Genomic DNA, 17,234 nt, shown 5'->3' on the forward strand with positions numbered 1-17,234 from the left:
TATATATACTGGAGTAAGCACATAAATGCGATACAAGGTGGAAAAAATAGTACTCGAATACCAGAGGTACAGTAATATGCTTTATTGAAAAGCAGCAGAAATATCACAAAAACTGTTACTCAGAGTTCTCGTTCGTCGGACAGTTTTTTTAGAATCTAAACAAAACTGTCCAACGAACGGGAACGTGAAACTCTGAGTAACAGTTTTTGTAATATTTCTGCTGCTTTTTAATAAAGTATATACCAAAATAAGCAACAAGGATATTCAGAGATAATGCAGTACGATCGTTTCATGCAACTCCATTTAATTTAACAATGCAATCATTACATCAATTTAAATGAAGAGCAAAGACATAGAATTTAATTAAATTAAAACAGGTGGACACATTAGTATAATTATACCTTAAATCTCATCTATATATATATATATATATATATATATATATATACTTAGGAATTACTTGTCAATTCCTAAGCTATTGTATTTTCTGAGAATTAGTCCTTCTTATAGATTCTTGTCGTCCTTCCATTATTTTGATGACTTATATCTTCAGGAAACTCGAATGCTTGGTCAATGTCAAACTCTCCCCAGAGTCCTGTGACCAAGTTGCTTTGTCCAAACGGTTTGGAGGTCTAGGTCTGCACAAGCTGCTCGTCTCTCTCTCTCTCTCTCTCTCTCTCTCTCTCTCTCTCTCTCTCTCTCTCTCTCTCTCTCTCTCTCTTCCCTGTTTTCTTTCCTCCATGCACACTTGCTCTCCTTTGGTAGGCAACATCCTCTCCTCTCCAACATGGACTAATTCCAACAGGGAGATGGATGAAGCTCTATCACAACGGAGAGAGCTGAGTTTGTCAGTTCCTGTTACATTTGAAGATAGCCAGAAACAGAGAGTATGGGAAAATCTGCATTCAGGTGCCATTTTCAACTCTCTTCTTGATCAATCTGATCAATTTTCAAGGTGTCGCCTACTTTCAGCCAGTGCAAAATTCTCGGGAGACTGGATTGATGCTCTGCTTGTAGCCAACATTTGAGGTCTACTCAGTCTAAATTAACTGCGCATCTCCATCGCACTCAGAGTGGGAGCTGACGTCTGTGGTGGGCCCCTCAACCCCACAAGTCATCACGGTCTGTCTTGCTGCCTAAATGCAGGTCGCTTCGCTCGTCACACCGAGCTTAACCTAATCATTGAGCAGGTCCTTGCTCGGATTAATATCCCCTGTTCTGAAGCCATCGGGGTTATCCACAAGTGATGGAAAGAGACCAGATGGTCTTACCCTCTGTTCCCGAGTAGATGCCTCATTTGGGAGGCCACAGTCTGCGACTCCATTGCTCCCACCCACATCCTCGATGCTGCAGTAAATGGGAGGTCACTTCTTCCGTAGCCGAACGGGAAAAAAACCTGAAGTATCGGGTCTTGATAGTGAACTATCTCTTCCAGCCTGTGGCATTTGAGACGTTCTGAAGGATTGGGCCACTAACCGCGAAGTTCTTGTCAATGTTGTCAGTTCGCCTTACCGAGGTGTCAGGTGATGCCCGTGAGGGCGCTTGGCTTTCCCAATGCCTTAGCCTCACCATCGCCCGTGGTAATGCTGTGAGTGTACTGGCTTGCTTCAGTAGGTTCCGTTAAACCTTGAGGTGTGCGACCAGTTGAAGCGCTTGGTGCTGCATTGTTTTTTTTTTCCCCCTTTTTTTTTTGTCAAGATAAATATATTCAACAGAAATGGTACACTAATAAATTGGCGCTTCAGAATAAGTTCTGCTTGGCTATATTTTATTTTCAATATCATTAAACAAGGATGTATCTGTAACCTAAATACGAAAGAAATATAATTCAATTGCTATAACTGTTCCGCTAATGAACTTCAAACCATTTGCCGCTCATATCACATTTAAAAAAAAACCTCCCTGGGTCTAGCTGGCTCATGCACAGTTCCACAGTAAATATTCTTTGCTTGTTCATTGTGAAATTATTTCCATTCTGCAAACCATCATTGTCGCTTATTATTATTCATCTGAAATTACACCTCAGAACTACGCAAACTTGTATTTAACCTGATTCCACCATACCAGTTATTTTATCGTGTGGAATAGCTTACTCCATCATTAACTAATGGCATAGACTGTCAAAGCTCTCCATATCACCGACTGTCTGACGCCCCTAGATTGTCTTTTTTACCACGTGGAAACACTTATGAACTTATTAGGTGTCGGAACAAATTCCGCTAAAGCTTTCTATCTGGCGCTGGTACCCTATCAACTTCATCAATTCACTTCCTTCAACAAAAAACATACAATAAACGATACTAAACTTATTAATAGAACAAACATGTTTAGTGAAAATATCTTCACAAAAGCCAAATTTATTTCTCCGCATGTATACCTCATAGAAGTAAATTAGTAAAAGAGTACTACTGGTTTCCTACTGTCATTGAAAAAATAGTCTGGTCTATGGAGTCTGATGCTGGATATATGATGTTTAAGTGGTGAATTTCATTGGGAAGAGTTTAGTATTTAAGTGGTGCTAGGTTACATGATATATTTTGTGTATTGTAGCAGTATAACCAGTTTATTGCACATGCTTTAACAACAAAATCCTATATGGACCCCTAAAAGTCATATGGACTCCGGTTGAGAAGCACTGATCTAGAGGAAGGTGCAGTGCTCATGTAATTGTAACCAATATTTGGTGGTAGAGAAAGAATTGGTTAAAGGAAAAAGGTGGGAACCAATTCTTTCTCTATTATCAAGCTTTGTCAGCAATTTTATCGCAAGGAAAAGAAAAAAGTACATTTAATATCGGTTTCAAATTTTGACACAGGGTCAGCACTTTCGGGAAAGAGATACGTCGATTACATCAATTCCAGTGTTTGATTGGTACTTACTTTATCAAACCTGGAAGGATGAAAGGCAAAGTCGACCTCGGTGGAATATGAACTCAGAACGCTACAGACAGACGAAATACCGCTAAGCACTTTGCCCGGTGTGCTAACTATTCAGCCAGCTCGCCGCCCAAAATACATTTGATATCCATCTGTTGTACCTAGTAAGTGTCTCGAATGTCGTGAGTTCGATAAAAGAATACATCATATTCAACAAGTGAGCCTGCCCCAAAGAAGGAAATAAACGGTGCTGAGGCACAATGTTTCGTCCTTTTTGTCTTTTAGGCATTATGGTGTGGTTTAAGGAAGATCTGGCAGGACTTCAAAGCAAGTTGGGAGACCCTGTAAAGGTTTCGTGTGGGCTGATCTCAATGGCAATGGAAATCAACAGACACGATATGTTTACAATGGAGGTGTTCGACTGGATAAAATTACATAACTTTACATGCTCGTAACATCTTTATTATCAATTTCTAGAAAAAAAAAATGAAAGCGATTTTTGTCATCAGCTTACCAAGCCACATTTTATGAAAAATAATTTGGTGAAAATTTGAAAGGATCTTTCTGAATTGACAGGCACCACTTTTCATTTATGTTTTATGTAGTGTTATAGTTCCCATCTACCAAATTAATTCATTAGACATTGGTCGGCCCGGGATTCCAGGTACTGCGTATTGGGACTGAACCAGAAACCATGTGGTGTCAAGGCGAGCTTCTTAACCACAGCCATGCGGAAGGAAAATAGACGTGTTATGTTATAAACGCACTTACATCAACATTTCTTATTGTTAAAAATGCATTTATCATTAATTATAAACTAAAATCTCACTTAAAATTTAAGAATTTAACATTGTTCCTACGGTCAATCTTTTATTGTTTTTTCGTAATAGCGGCTTTAAATTGCTAACTATTTTAACTCCACTTTAGGAAATCCAAAATGGCGTCGTCTTCAGTTCAAATCGGCAAGAAGGAGCCAGAAATTGTAGTGTTTAAAGATCCCAGTAAGCAAAAAAAAGTAAGATACTTTTTGAAATAATTATCTGATAAATTTCTCACGTTTTCTTTTAGAGGTTAAACATACATTGTGTTCTATATATACATTTCATGATTCGAGTATGTTTAAGGGATAGGGTGGGGCAAAATGAGGTCGTTTGGTTGCATTTTTTACTTTGAGACAAAATATACTTTTTACAAATGTTCACTACCTTACAAAAACTATATCAACCTAAGCAATTGGTCTTCCCTAAATGCATTAAAAGCTTATAACATAATCTGATCACTATTTCAAAAAATTACCGCCGTTCTCTGAGCATATGAAAGACAAATTTGGCTCGGGCAAAATGAGTAAGACAAAACAATGTAAATTTGTCGTTTTAATTCTCCAGAAAACAAACTCAAACACATCAATATTCAACCCTATACATCGGATATAGATCAGAAATTCAAGAAAAAAATTTAAATATCTAGATCAAATGAAAGAGGAACAAGGAAGAATGGCACATGATGTGAAATCAACGAAACTCGACTAAATTTTAAAAGATCCACATAAAATATTCTATATTGCTTTTTCACAATCTGCTGGCGTGTCCTCTTTGTAATATATTTACTCACCATGCAGTTAAAGAGAAGAAATGATTGAAATTAGACATTACTCATTTTAAACTTGAAAACGATGAAATTAAACATTAGTGCTGGAAAAAATTGACTTGGAATCTAACAGAGGAAAGAATATTGATTGCTAAACACCAAAAGTTATCCCGATATTTTATTAACAACCTCAATTACAACTGGTCAAAGTTGAGGAAATATTTCTTGAGAAAATAGGACCTGCCACCTGACTATGTTTTGGACTCCCTAAACTTCAACAACAATTATACAGACCAATTTTTACTCCTAAATATAATGTAGCAATTCAAAATGATGATGCAATACTTGCAATATATTGATTTCAAACACGTAGAAAATAACAAGAAATCAGAGGTTACTCATTGGCCCAGGTTACTACTTTTGCGCCTACTCCCATATTATTTTATAATAGGCAGAAAGTTATAAAAGTGACTCACTGATTGAGAGTTTCAGAGTCATTTTTGTAACTTTATGCTGATTATAAAATAAAAAAAAGTACATATAGTCATGTATTGAGTTCTCTCTCTCCATGCATGTGTAAATCTTAAAAAATAAAAATAACACAAAATATGTAAACTAATAATTTTGCATGTTTCCCATAAATCTGAGTGGTAAGTGTTGTAAAACTGGATAACAAACATGAACTCAACAACTGATTAATGTCCTGAAGAAGGAGTCTGTTTCTTTAGAAGCAGCTTTGGCATTGCTGCATACAGATCAGTTATTGTGAGGCCTGGCATGCACCATGAGCAACTTCAAAGGTTTTAGATCATGCAATACATTTTCCTTTACATGTGTAATGATTATGTCTGTCTTTGTTGAAGGAGATTAGATTCCCATGTTCGCTCTGAAGGGGCAGGACTAAGCTCAAAGGTGTTTTAGAGTGACTATCCAATCTAGGATCTTCACAGCAGATGTGCTACAGAAGTGATCTTAGACTCTTCCTAAAAAAATTCAGTTCAAAGTTAATGCATATGTGGGCTATTGAGTAGTTGATGACTTTTACTTACTCTTTTTGTGTCACAAAATGTTTAACCCTTTAGCATTTAAGCTGGCCATATCCAGCCCAAATATTATACTCGTTTTATGTACAGACTGACCATATTTAGCCTTTCATGCTTACCATACAATGTTATTTGAGAAATAAACAAGCATATCATTGAAATCTCAACGCAAAAAGATAATGCATGAGTAATTCAAAACAATGTGAATAAATAAGCATTCCATTAGACAGAATGACCTGAATACTAAAGTGTTAATTTTTGCTTGCATTAACATTGCCTGTGATGGAAATGGTAGGGTAAGGGAACATGCTGAGATAGATTTATATGTAAGATGTGATGTAATATACATGTGTGTGAATGTTTAAAAAAAATTGAGCCATTGTAAAAGAAATTGCTGATCCCTAATGGAGAACTCCATTTTCCAGTGTGCCCTTCCCTTTTTTTAGGTGATATGAGAGATTTGGCTGCAAATCCTAGTACATGAAGTTGGCTCACATTTGATGCTTTCACAATCTCTATTCATAGAAAGTGAAACTCTTGCATGAGGTGTTCATATTAAATGCTGATGATACCATTTTGCAGAAAAAGGAAGAGTGGTACCATCTGAATTGGAGGGTTATTGTTAGAGGTAACAATGAGTAAGTTGTTATCAGCTCTTTGACACAAAAAGCTGACAAAGTGGATGTTATAGTGAAACAATCTCACAGGATGCTTGCACTTCAAGAAATGAAAGAGGAATAGAGCAATTTTGCTATATTCTCATGCCAGATAACAATACAAAGCTTTGCTGTTGTAAGAGTTAGCATCAATCCTTTAACAGGTTCACAAGAGTGAGAGATCACAGGTGTTTGACTTTGGTGAGCAACTCTCTAGTGGATGTCCCTTAACTAGTGAACTGCTTATGTATAAAGTGTAATGTTACATAATAAAAAAATAATTTTAACACCTGCCATTCTATGCTTGCATGGGTCAGACAAAGTTTGTTGAGGCAGATTTTCTGTGGTCAGCTATGTTTTCTACAGAATTTTGGAAATGAGACAGCCTTTTTTTCAGTTTCTGTCTACCAAATCCACTCATGAGCATTTGGTTGACACAGTGCTATAGTAGAAGACACTTGCCCAAGGTGCCATGCAGTAGGACTGAGGTTGAAGCTTCATAAAGGATCACAATAAGTGAGGAGATCCTGTGCTAGAGAAGATTTGTTTAACCAATGCAGGTATGGAAAAATTAACATTAAATGGTGATAGTAATGATTAACTTCCACATGGTTTTTTGACCTGCTAGAAATATTGCTAAGACCACACCATACAACTTTAAAATATAGGATACATTGAATATTGTAGTCCTAGATTCACTGAATACAAGAAAGGATGGTCATGGCTAGAACTCTGCTGGATCAGGGCTGAACTGGTGCTAAACAACCACTCTGCTCTAATATTTAACACCCTGTCATCATCATCATCATCCTCTAATGTCTGTTTTCCATGCTGGCATGAGTTGGGTGGTTTGACCAGAGTTGGCAAGCTGGAGATTTACACCAGATTCCAATCTAAATAGGCTTGGTTTCTACGGTTGGATGCCCTTCCTAACGCCAACCACTTTACAATGTGTGTTGGTTGTTTTCAACGTGGCACTGAATATGACATCAAATTTATATTTTTGTGGATCAAAGCTAGGTTGTTAGAAAGCCAGATAGAAAACATTGCAGAATTTGTTCCAACATTGAAGGTTGTGAGTTCATTAAAAGTTTACGTTCGTACCTTAATACATATATTTACCCCAGCATATGCTAGCAAGAGCTGTAGATTAAAATATGAAATGCAATATATTTTATCTAAAATTTTGTAGAATATATTTACTTAAAATAACTAAACACTTACCCAATGTTTCAGTCTTCATTCTGCTCGCCGAGGTTACCTCCCTTCCTGTATCACAATTCCTCTTTCAGTTCGTAACGTATCGTGTATTAGGATATTACAACAGGATATCACAAAATTGTTTATTATTTTCATAAATACACATTAAAACAAGATTTTTTCGGTTTTCAGTTACTAAATCCACACACAAGGCTGATTAGTTATGCTCACACACACACACACGTTCAGTCCATACCAGCATGGAAATGATGATGATGAGCATGGAAGGTGGAATAGACTATCGTTATGAATATTTTTTTATTTTACAACAATGCTATTCTGCTTCAAATATGCCATGTCAGTTAAGTTAAGTTTTGCAATAACAGATAACTCTGACATAGCCGGTATCTAGTCTTAATAACTTATTTTAGATTATATTATAGAATTTTCAAAAATTCAAAAGATAATCATATGTGCAGTGAAATTTCCAATATATATATATATGCATGTGTATGTATGTATGCGCGTGCACACACACGCACTCCATTTCACCGTTGTATTTGTCAAAATGTGGTATAATGACAAACACTTCTAAAATGTATTGTTTTTCTTATATTTCCAGAATTTTCATCAGCAACATAATAAAAGAAAAAAGGAAAAATCCACAGAGAAACACAAAGAGATAAAAGATTTCAGATCTGGTAATTTAAAACGAGAAGTTTCCAAATTAGCTCTGTCAGCTTATACAGGAAAAGAAAGAGAGCAGGCTATTGAATCTTATCTCATAAAACTTGGAGCACATGTAAGACTTTTACTTCTTATTGACTTCTTCATTATCATCACTTAACGTCCACTTTTCAATGCTTGCATGGGTCAGATGGTGTATATTTGAGGCAAATTTCTGATGCCAAGCCTCCCCTATTTCCAAGTAAGGTAATAGTCCATGGCCAGATATATTTTTGCTGAATATTGGAAATGAATGACATTGCTTGTATGGCAATGGCAAGGAGACACACACACACACACACACACACACACATACCATATAGTTATGATCTTCTTTTGGTTTCTCTCTACCAAATCCTCTCGCAAAGCTTTTGTTGGCCCGGGGGCTATAGTAGAAAGCCATGCAGTGGGACTGAACTTGGGAAGCAAACTTATTTGTCTAAAATATGCATGAGGAATAGTAGTGGACTTGATAGTCATGTCACACTGCTTGTACAGATTCCTGTGATCCTTTGTTGTCACCCATTTCTGTTGTTAATCATATTCTGATGGTCAGAGGACTTGCAGTTTATGTTGTCACAAATCTACTTGATATAGGTCTTGGCTTGCTGTCCCCTGCCAGCTCTTGTGTAGGCTCCCACACAGTCTAGAGCAGGCATAAACAAGCTTCCTCTAGTGGCAGTTCTTATGAGATATTGCTCACCACAAATTGGCCACATTGCTAAAAGGATAATTTAACAAACATCTTATACAAGCAAGGTACACCATATATTACACTCAGAAAACCATACTTTTTTACTTGTTTTAGTCATTTGACTGCGGCCATGCTGGAGCACCGCCGTTAGTCGAGCAAATCGACCCCAGGACTTATTCTTTGTAAGCCTAGTATTTATTCTATTGGTCTCTTTTGCCGAACTGCTAAGTTACGGGGACGTTAACACACCAGCATCTGTTGTCAAGCGATGTTGGAAGGACAAACACAGACACACATACATATACACACACACATACATATATATATATATATACACACATATATACAACAGACTTCTTTCAGTTTTCATCTACTAAATCCACTCACAAGGCTTTGGTCGGCCCGAGGCTTTAGTAGAAGACTCTTGCCCAAGGTGTCACGCTATGGGACTGAACCCGGAGCCATGTGGTTGGTAAGCAAGCTACTTACTACGCAGCCACTCCTACGCCTATTTTTAAAATGTTTATATAGGTTTTGCATTGGCATGGGTGTTAGTAGGCACAGATGCAGTTGTGTGGTAAAGAAGTTCACTTCCCAACTGCATGAGTTCAGGTTCAGTCCCACTGTGTGGAAACTTGGGCTAGAGTCTTCTATTGCCCTACGTTGACCAAAACTTTATAATTATATTTGGCAAACAGAAACTGAAAGAAGGCCACTGTTTGTGTTTGTGTATGTATGTGTGTACATGTGTGTTTTCTCATCTTGATGATAGTTGTAAATGTGTATCATCATCATATGTGCTGTGTCATTTATTTCCAATCTTCTGTGGAAACATGTCCAATATTGTGAAGGATGACAAGAGTAATGGCAGATGACTGTAGAATATCTGTTTCACTGAGAACTGTCGGATCATGCAAGCATAAAAAAGTGAGCATTAAGACAACAAAGATGATGATGATGATAGTAAAAAAAAAGAAATTACTTGAAAATTTTAATATGTAACTTGATGATGCAAAACTTAGTTTCAGTTTTTGGAAATATTCGAGATAGTCAACTAACAAACTGTTTTCATTATCATTGTCTATAATTTTTGATGTTTTTGATTTAATGGCTTTCATTCAGAGAAAAATCTTACTCATATTTGTAGGAACTATGGAACATAGTGACGTATCTACTAGCAAAGCATGTTTCTTGTGAGGTGGGATTCTTCAGGAAGAAGTATATAAAACTGCATTAAAGGATTCATTTTGAAATGTTAGACTCAAAAGTTCCTTTCTCTGAATTTCGGTTATTTCCCCTTGCACTTATTTTTCTTGTTTTACTTTTGCAACAATATTAAATGGACTTGCAAAATACATAAAATAAAATCAACTTCTTTGACTTTAAAATCATTAAACCTAGATCATGGTTCTGTTTTAAGTCATTTCACTCAGCAGCATGAATTACATATTAAGACTTCTTGTGGTTGGTTAATGCCACCAGTCCTGTGTTCATTTGTTTTACACCCATTTTTCAATGCTAGCATGGATTAGGTGATTATTTATTGATTTTCCTAAGTTAGATTTCAAAACCTTTGGCATGATGATACAATCCATAATTTACTGATTTTTCTTTTACATTTTATGTAAGAATTATTATTTGGGTAATAATATCCATGTGAAATGCAAGATCAGTTTGGGAACAATTTTTTTCATCTCCAAAAAGCTGCATATTTCTTCTTTGAGGCAATAAAAGTGTTAAAACGTCTTCTCTTTACACAGCCAGTGATCTTCACAATAATATACCAGACTCCCATACTTATAATCAATTTGTGAAAAGTCATTAAATTGTTGATGTTGAAGTATTTGAGATTTTTTAAATAAATGTTTAAAACAACTACATATATTTTAGAAATTTACTGATTTGGCACATCAATTTTTGCAATGAAATGCTACAAATACTCTTTTTTGCTAAATTTTGATTTTAATTTGTTATATGCTAGTATTTGATAGGTTGGATGAGTTGCAACTCTCTCTCTCTGCTTTTGCTCTCATTTTGTTGTGGTTTAACATTGGGTCAACTCTGATTGAGGTGACCTACAGTCAAAGCCCTTCCAGTCCTTTAACCCTTTAACATTTGAACCGGCCATATCTGGCCCAAATAGTCTACTTGTTTTATGTTCAAACCAGCCAGGTCTGGATTCTCACACCTACCTTACAATGTCATACTAAAAATATACAATCACATCATCAAAATTTCAAAACTTGAGATAATGCATGATTAATTCAAAGCAATATGAATAAATAAGCATTACTTTTGGCAGCGTAATCTGAGTTAAGAGATCTGCCTCAAACTACACCCAATGCATTCTTTCGTTATTTAAGGTAGTGGAGTACATACAATATAAGGAAGATTTGGCAGCTGTTTCTACCAAGTAGAGTAACTACATAAGGCACTCTCTCTCTCTCTCTCACTCTTTGTCTGTCTATCTCTCTCTCTTTCATGTTTCACATTAGTTTATCTTGGATGCTATTCTATAGGATATCTAAATATACCTAATTTTTTTCTACCTTTACTCTTTGGTGGTCTCATACCTTCCTGGTAAGAATATTAAACAAATATCATACATCCATGATTGTATGCATTTTTCAATTGTTTAAATCAGTTAATTGTTTGAATTTCTGGTAATTCTTTCTTAATTGCTCATGACTGAATACATTTCATCTGTAACCCATCTGAGATAGATTACTGAGCGTATTCTTGAAAGAATTAGCTCAGTATTTCTATACATTTCACAGATTATCAAAATTGTAATTTGAGTGACTTATAAGAGGTTCAGCATGAAATGCCACACCTTTTAGAAATCACTTACCAATGCTAATGTGGAGTTGTTAATTTACAAGGAAAACTTATCCAAGCAGAGCACACAACCTGAAAATCCTCAACTCAACAACAGCTGTGCATTCTGGTCTGTTAGGAAAAAAAAATCTTACTCAACTTTGCTGAAACTTCTTACTTGCATTTCCCAATCTAGACATCTTTATTAGAAGTAGAATGAAATCTGAGAAAATTAGTGATGGTCTACATTACCATAAGAGTTTGTCAAATTCTGTGGCTGTGAAGAGGGAAGAATCTAACATTTGATGCTCCTCCTACTCAGATGAGAATAAGGAAGAAATAGAAAATTGTGTTGTCACTTTCATTGTAGTCAAACGAAATGACAGTTTAAAATACAAGCAATATCTCTCCCTCTCTCTTACCACAGAACTTTTTCTTCTCATGTACCATACCATCACTACTGTTTTAGGTACCTGTATTGTGGTAAGCAGACATAGACACTCTCATGCCCTTGACCTAGAGGAACATCAATGATGGGATAGCTTGAGAGAGAAGTCAGCATCTATTTAACTCATAGATGAAAGCAAAGTTTATTTGAAAGTAATTTTTGTTCACTTTGTTACAGAGCATCATCGAAGGTTATGTGCAGTTTTTTTATAGATCTAACAATGCTACTGTTGGGTCATTGCATTGCTGCTACTAATGGCCCATGACTACTTGTTTGTCACAAGGCAGGTTTATTCACACTTAGCCTCTATATCTAGAGACTATCTCCACTATCTTTCACTTCTAAAGATGCTCTCCAGCGTTACAGCTTTAAATAAAGTCACCATACTTATTGCACTCAGTACTTCATTCCACCTCACAATGACAGCAATAGAAGTGACAGCTCTTTTGATGACAAATCCAACAAAATATCCAAACTGATAACTTTCCAATCATCTCTCTTGAAGCAGCGTGCGATCAGCTGGTCTCAGTCCTTAACTTTGGAAACATGTAACTGTAATAATCATCTTCAAGAACATTAACTTCATTGCCATTGTTGATGTTGGCTGCTCAAACATCATTGTCAACATCATCATTGTTTTAATGTCCACTTTTCCCATATTAGCATAGATTAGATGAGAGAGATATCATCAGGTTTGTTTGATATTTCTGCTCAGCTTTCATTAAATTTAATGCATAGTATGGAAAAATTTATGTAAATATCTCACAGTTCTATATTTAAGAGATGAGGAACTATGTACATTATTTACATTTGATGGATATTTGTCTTCATCTTCTTTGTTGTTAATACAACGTTTTGGCTGGTATACCCTCCAGCCTTCATCAGGTGTCTTGGGGAAATTTCGAACCTGGGTTCTTATTCCTAAGGTATTTTTCAATATGGCGTAGTGGTTAAGAGCGTGGGCTACTAACCCCAAGATTCCGAGTTCGATTCTAGGCAGTGACCTGAATAATGATGATAATAATAATAATAATAATAATATTGAAAAATACCTTAGGAATGAGAACCCAGGTTCGAAATTTCTCCAAGACATCTGATGAAGGCTGGAAGGTATATCAGCCGAAACGTGTTAACAACAAACAAGACGAGGACAAATACCCGTCAAATGTAAATAATGTACAAATATTTCAGTTGAACCCAATTTGTTGTCCTGAATTTTGCATGAGTTTTTTGTTGTAAACTTCCTTGTTCTTTTTAGATTAACTACTTAGAATTATGATTCATAATGTGAAATATAATAGCCAGTTGGATACCATAGCTGGCTAACAGGAAGAACCTTTGGAATGTTTTGAGGCACTTTCAGTGAAACTGGATGACTGCTCTCTTTTGTTACCAACCCTACTTGTTTGTAAACAAAATACTATTTCCTTTGGGCTTTCATATGATAAGCTATTGAATGGTCAAACATGTTTCTGTGACTGATGTAATCAATAATACAGCCTACACAGTGACATTGCTTTTGCACAGCATGCAAACAAGATCAAGACTATAGGAATACAGACTCACACACATGTATATGTTTATATACATATATATATGTGAGGGTACATGGCCTTGTGGTTTGGGTGTTGCACTCATGATTGTGAGATTGTGGTTTCAATTCCTGGATTGGGTGGTGTGTTGTATTCTTGAGCAAAACACTTCATCTCATGTTTCTCTATATAATCACTTCAGCACCTGATGTATAGTACAACTTGCACCTGTTCAGGCAACATCGATTTGATGGAGGGAGTGAGCTAATCATCATCATCATCGTTTAATGTCCGCTTTCCATGCTAGCATGAGTTGGATGATTTGACTGAGGACTGGTGAACCAGGTGGCTATACCAGGCTCCAATCTGATTTGGCAGAGTTTCTACAGCTGGCTGCCCTTCCTAACGCCAACCACTCCAAGAGTGTAGTGGGTGCTTTTACGTGCCACCAGCACGAAGGCCAGTCAGACAGTACGTACAGCACAAACACTTGATCACTATAGACAAATCATTTGTGCAAGTATGTTTGGCAAGAATTTGCTAGAGCACTCACACCGTTTAGTCTATTTGATGTCATCCACGGTTATGATATAATTGTACTGGATCTATGTCAAGAATTCTGTAGTGTGCGTTGAGTTTATAATGAATGAGGGAAATGAAAAATGGAGTTGGCAAGAATTTTTATTCAGCACTACGACTGTTTCAACACATCCTGCATCTGTCCCTTCTGGGTGGGATATTGCACAGCTAGTTGTGTTGCCTCCATATTTGCAGGTTGCATCTCGTCAGATGTCACATTTTAAATAAGATACTTTGTTACATATACTGAATTTCGCGTGGCATGTTGTAGTCCCCTGTAGGATATTGGCTATACTGACAGTGAATGGAAGACATTTCTGGGTTATAACCAGTAAATTGGTCTGGCTATAGATTTCAGTGAATACATAACAAACATAAAGTAATACAAGAATAAAACATGACAAAGGATCTAAATTAAAAGATAAAATGAAGAAGGGTGGGTCTACACGTGTTGACACACACACACACACATCTTGCCCACTCACACCATTGTTTATGACTGCTTTCAGTGACATCGGAATGCCAAAAACCGATAATTAGCCCACTAGAGGTCTCTTACTGACAATAGTATTGTTCGCCTATTCCTATCTTTTACCTTTATTTGTTTCAGTCACTTGACAGTGGCCATGCTGGGGCACCACCTTGAAAGATTTTTAATCAAACAAACTGACCCCAAGACTTGTTTTTTTGAAGCCCAGTACTTATTTTATCAGTTCTTTTGCTGAATTGCTCAGTTACAGGGGTGTAAACACACCTACACCAGTTGTTAAGCAGTGGTGGGGGACAAATACAGACAAACATATATACATATATGTATATACATACATACACATATATATGCATACATACACGATGGGCTTCTTTCAGTTCCTGTCTACTAAATCCACTCAAAGCTTTGGTCAGCCCAAGTCTATAGTTGAAGATACTTGCCCAAGGTGCCATGCAGTGGGACTGAACCCTGAACCATGTGGTTGGGAAGCAAGCATCTTACCACACAGCCACTATACAAAATAAATAAATAATGTTGCTTCTGCCTTGATGCTTGTTTAAATTTGGACATAAAATAAGGTTAAAAACAATCGCTTTGATTCTTTAGGATGATTATATGCTTTGAATGACTAACTTTGTGAATTGTTTTTACTTTTTAAGCTGAACAAAATTGTGACTTTCTTCCCTATTCTGTTTTATGTTTGCAGCCTGTCAAGAGAAAAAAATGTGAAAATTATAAATTATTTCTTGAAAGAAAGAAAAATGAGAAAGATGAAGAAAAGACTAAGAACACTGAAAAATTCCGAGTGAGTATAAAATGTCTTCTTTTTCTCATTTAGACTGTGGTCAAGCTGGTGTACTACATTCAAAAAATTTGATCAAATGAATTAACTCCTGTACTTGCTGAACTCTTTAGTTACAGGGATGTAAACACATTAACACCTGTTGTCAAGTGACACTGGAAGACAAACACAGACAGACAAACACACACACACACACACACACTGTGCTTCTTTCAATATCCATCCACCAAATCCACTCACAAGACTTTGGTTGGCCCAAGATTACAGTAGAAGACACTTGCCCAAGGTGTCATACAGTGAGACTGAACCCAGAACCATGTGGTTAGGAAGCAAACTTCTTACCACAGAGCTATACCTGTGCTTGTCTTGATAAAGATTATAAACGTTTTGCTTGGAATCATCAGATGAATTCTTTACGTTAGTGGTTCTCAACCATTTTTTGCCTTTTGGTTTCTGTTTTACTTAGGTGGACCCTCAAAGCCATTTGATGTTTAAAAGATTCTGATTACATTTTTATAATTTGACATTATTGAGAATTGCATAAAAAAGTTGTTAAAATATTTTGTATATTGTAGAAGTTTAACCAGTTTATTGCACCTAAATTTTAACAACAAAGTCTTATATGAATCATCATCATCATCATCATCGTTTAACGTCCACTTTCCATGCTAGCATGGGTTGGACAGTTTGTTTGAGGACTGGTGAACCAGATGGCTACACCAGGCTCCAATCTGATTTGGCAGAGTTAATACAGTTGGATGCCCTTCCTAACACCAACCACTCCGAGAGTGTAGTGGGTGCTTTTACGTGCCACCAGCATGAAGGCCAGTCAGGAGGTACTGGCAACTGGTTGAGAACTACTACTTTAACCCTTGAGCATTTAAATCAGCCATATCCAACTAAAATGTTCTACCTGTTTTATTTCATACTGGTCAGGTCTTTCTTCTTACACCTGCCCGACAATGTCATTCTAAAATTAAGCAATCATATCATAAAAATTTCAAAGCTACAAGATAATGCATGATGAATTCAAAATAATGTGAATAAATAAACATTACATTTGACAAAATAATCTGAATGTTAAAACGGTTAAGGTGTGGTGAGTAAACTCTGCCTCGAGTATGGCTGTGTGGTTAAGAAGTTAGAGGGTTCTAGGTTCAGTTCCACCATGCAACACTTTGGGCAAGTGTCTTCTATCATAAACTCAGGTTGTGCAATGCTTTGTGAATGAAATTTAATAGATGCAAACCATGCAGTAACCTTCTGCATGTATGTATGAATCTTTTTGGCACTTTATATTCGTGTGAAAACAATAAACTACGGTTTTCAAACAAAAATACCTTGTGGAGTATATTCCACTTAAGTTGCACAGAAATTCCTGTTAATCTTGCTGTGAGAAGTCTGTGAACGAATGATTAGCCATGTTGTAACTGAAAAGACTTTATTATTCATAAAATGCATAATATTAAAAAAATGAATTATAAATATACGTTACACTATTAGTGTGTGTATGCATGCATGTGTGTGAATGACTAAAACTTTGTATATACTCTTGGAAGTCTGTGTAAATATCTAGATATTCTATCTAAGGTAAGTGTAGTTGTGGTTAAGAAGTTTGATTCCCAATCACATGGTTTTGGGTTCAGTTCCACTTTTTGGCACTTGAACAGGTGTTTTCTACTATAGCTCTGGGCCAACCAAGGTTTTGTGAGTGGATTTGGTAGATGGAAACTGTAAGGAGCCTGTCATATATATATATATATATATATATATATATATATATA

The 17,234-nt window shown here is 36.3% G+C and overlaps 1 protein-coding gene across 2 annotated transcripts in view; it reads left to right on the top strand.

The window, feature by feature from the left end:
- The first annotated feature begins 3,600 nt into the window (after positions 1-3,600).
- LOC106868119 (uncharacterized) overlaps positions 3,601-17,234 on the top strand; it is an 18,126-nt gene continuing 4,492 nt past the window's right edge. The window contains exons 1-3 of one of the 2 annotated variants that reach the window (XM_052971206.1): positions 3,601-3,891; positions 7,985-8,164; positions 15,355-15,453. In XM_052971206.1, coding sequence (XP_052827166.1) covers positions 3,814-3,891; positions 7,985-8,164; positions 15,355-15,453 — 357 coding nt within the window. In that variant the 5' untranslated portion in view covers positions 3,601-3,813. The remainder of the gene's footprint in view (positions 3,892-7,984; positions 8,165-15,354; positions 15,454-17,234) is intronic. The other variant, XM_052971200.1, reaches the window with a different exon arrangement.

Source organism: Octopus bimaculoides, chromosome 1, assembly GCF_001194135.2.
Source record: "Octopus bimaculoides isolate UCB-OBI-ISO-001 chromosome 1, ASM119413v2, whole genome shotgun sequence".
NCBI classification, from domain to species: Eukaryota; Metazoa; Mollusca; class Cephalopoda; order Octopoda; family Octopodidae; genus Octopus; species Octopus bimaculoides.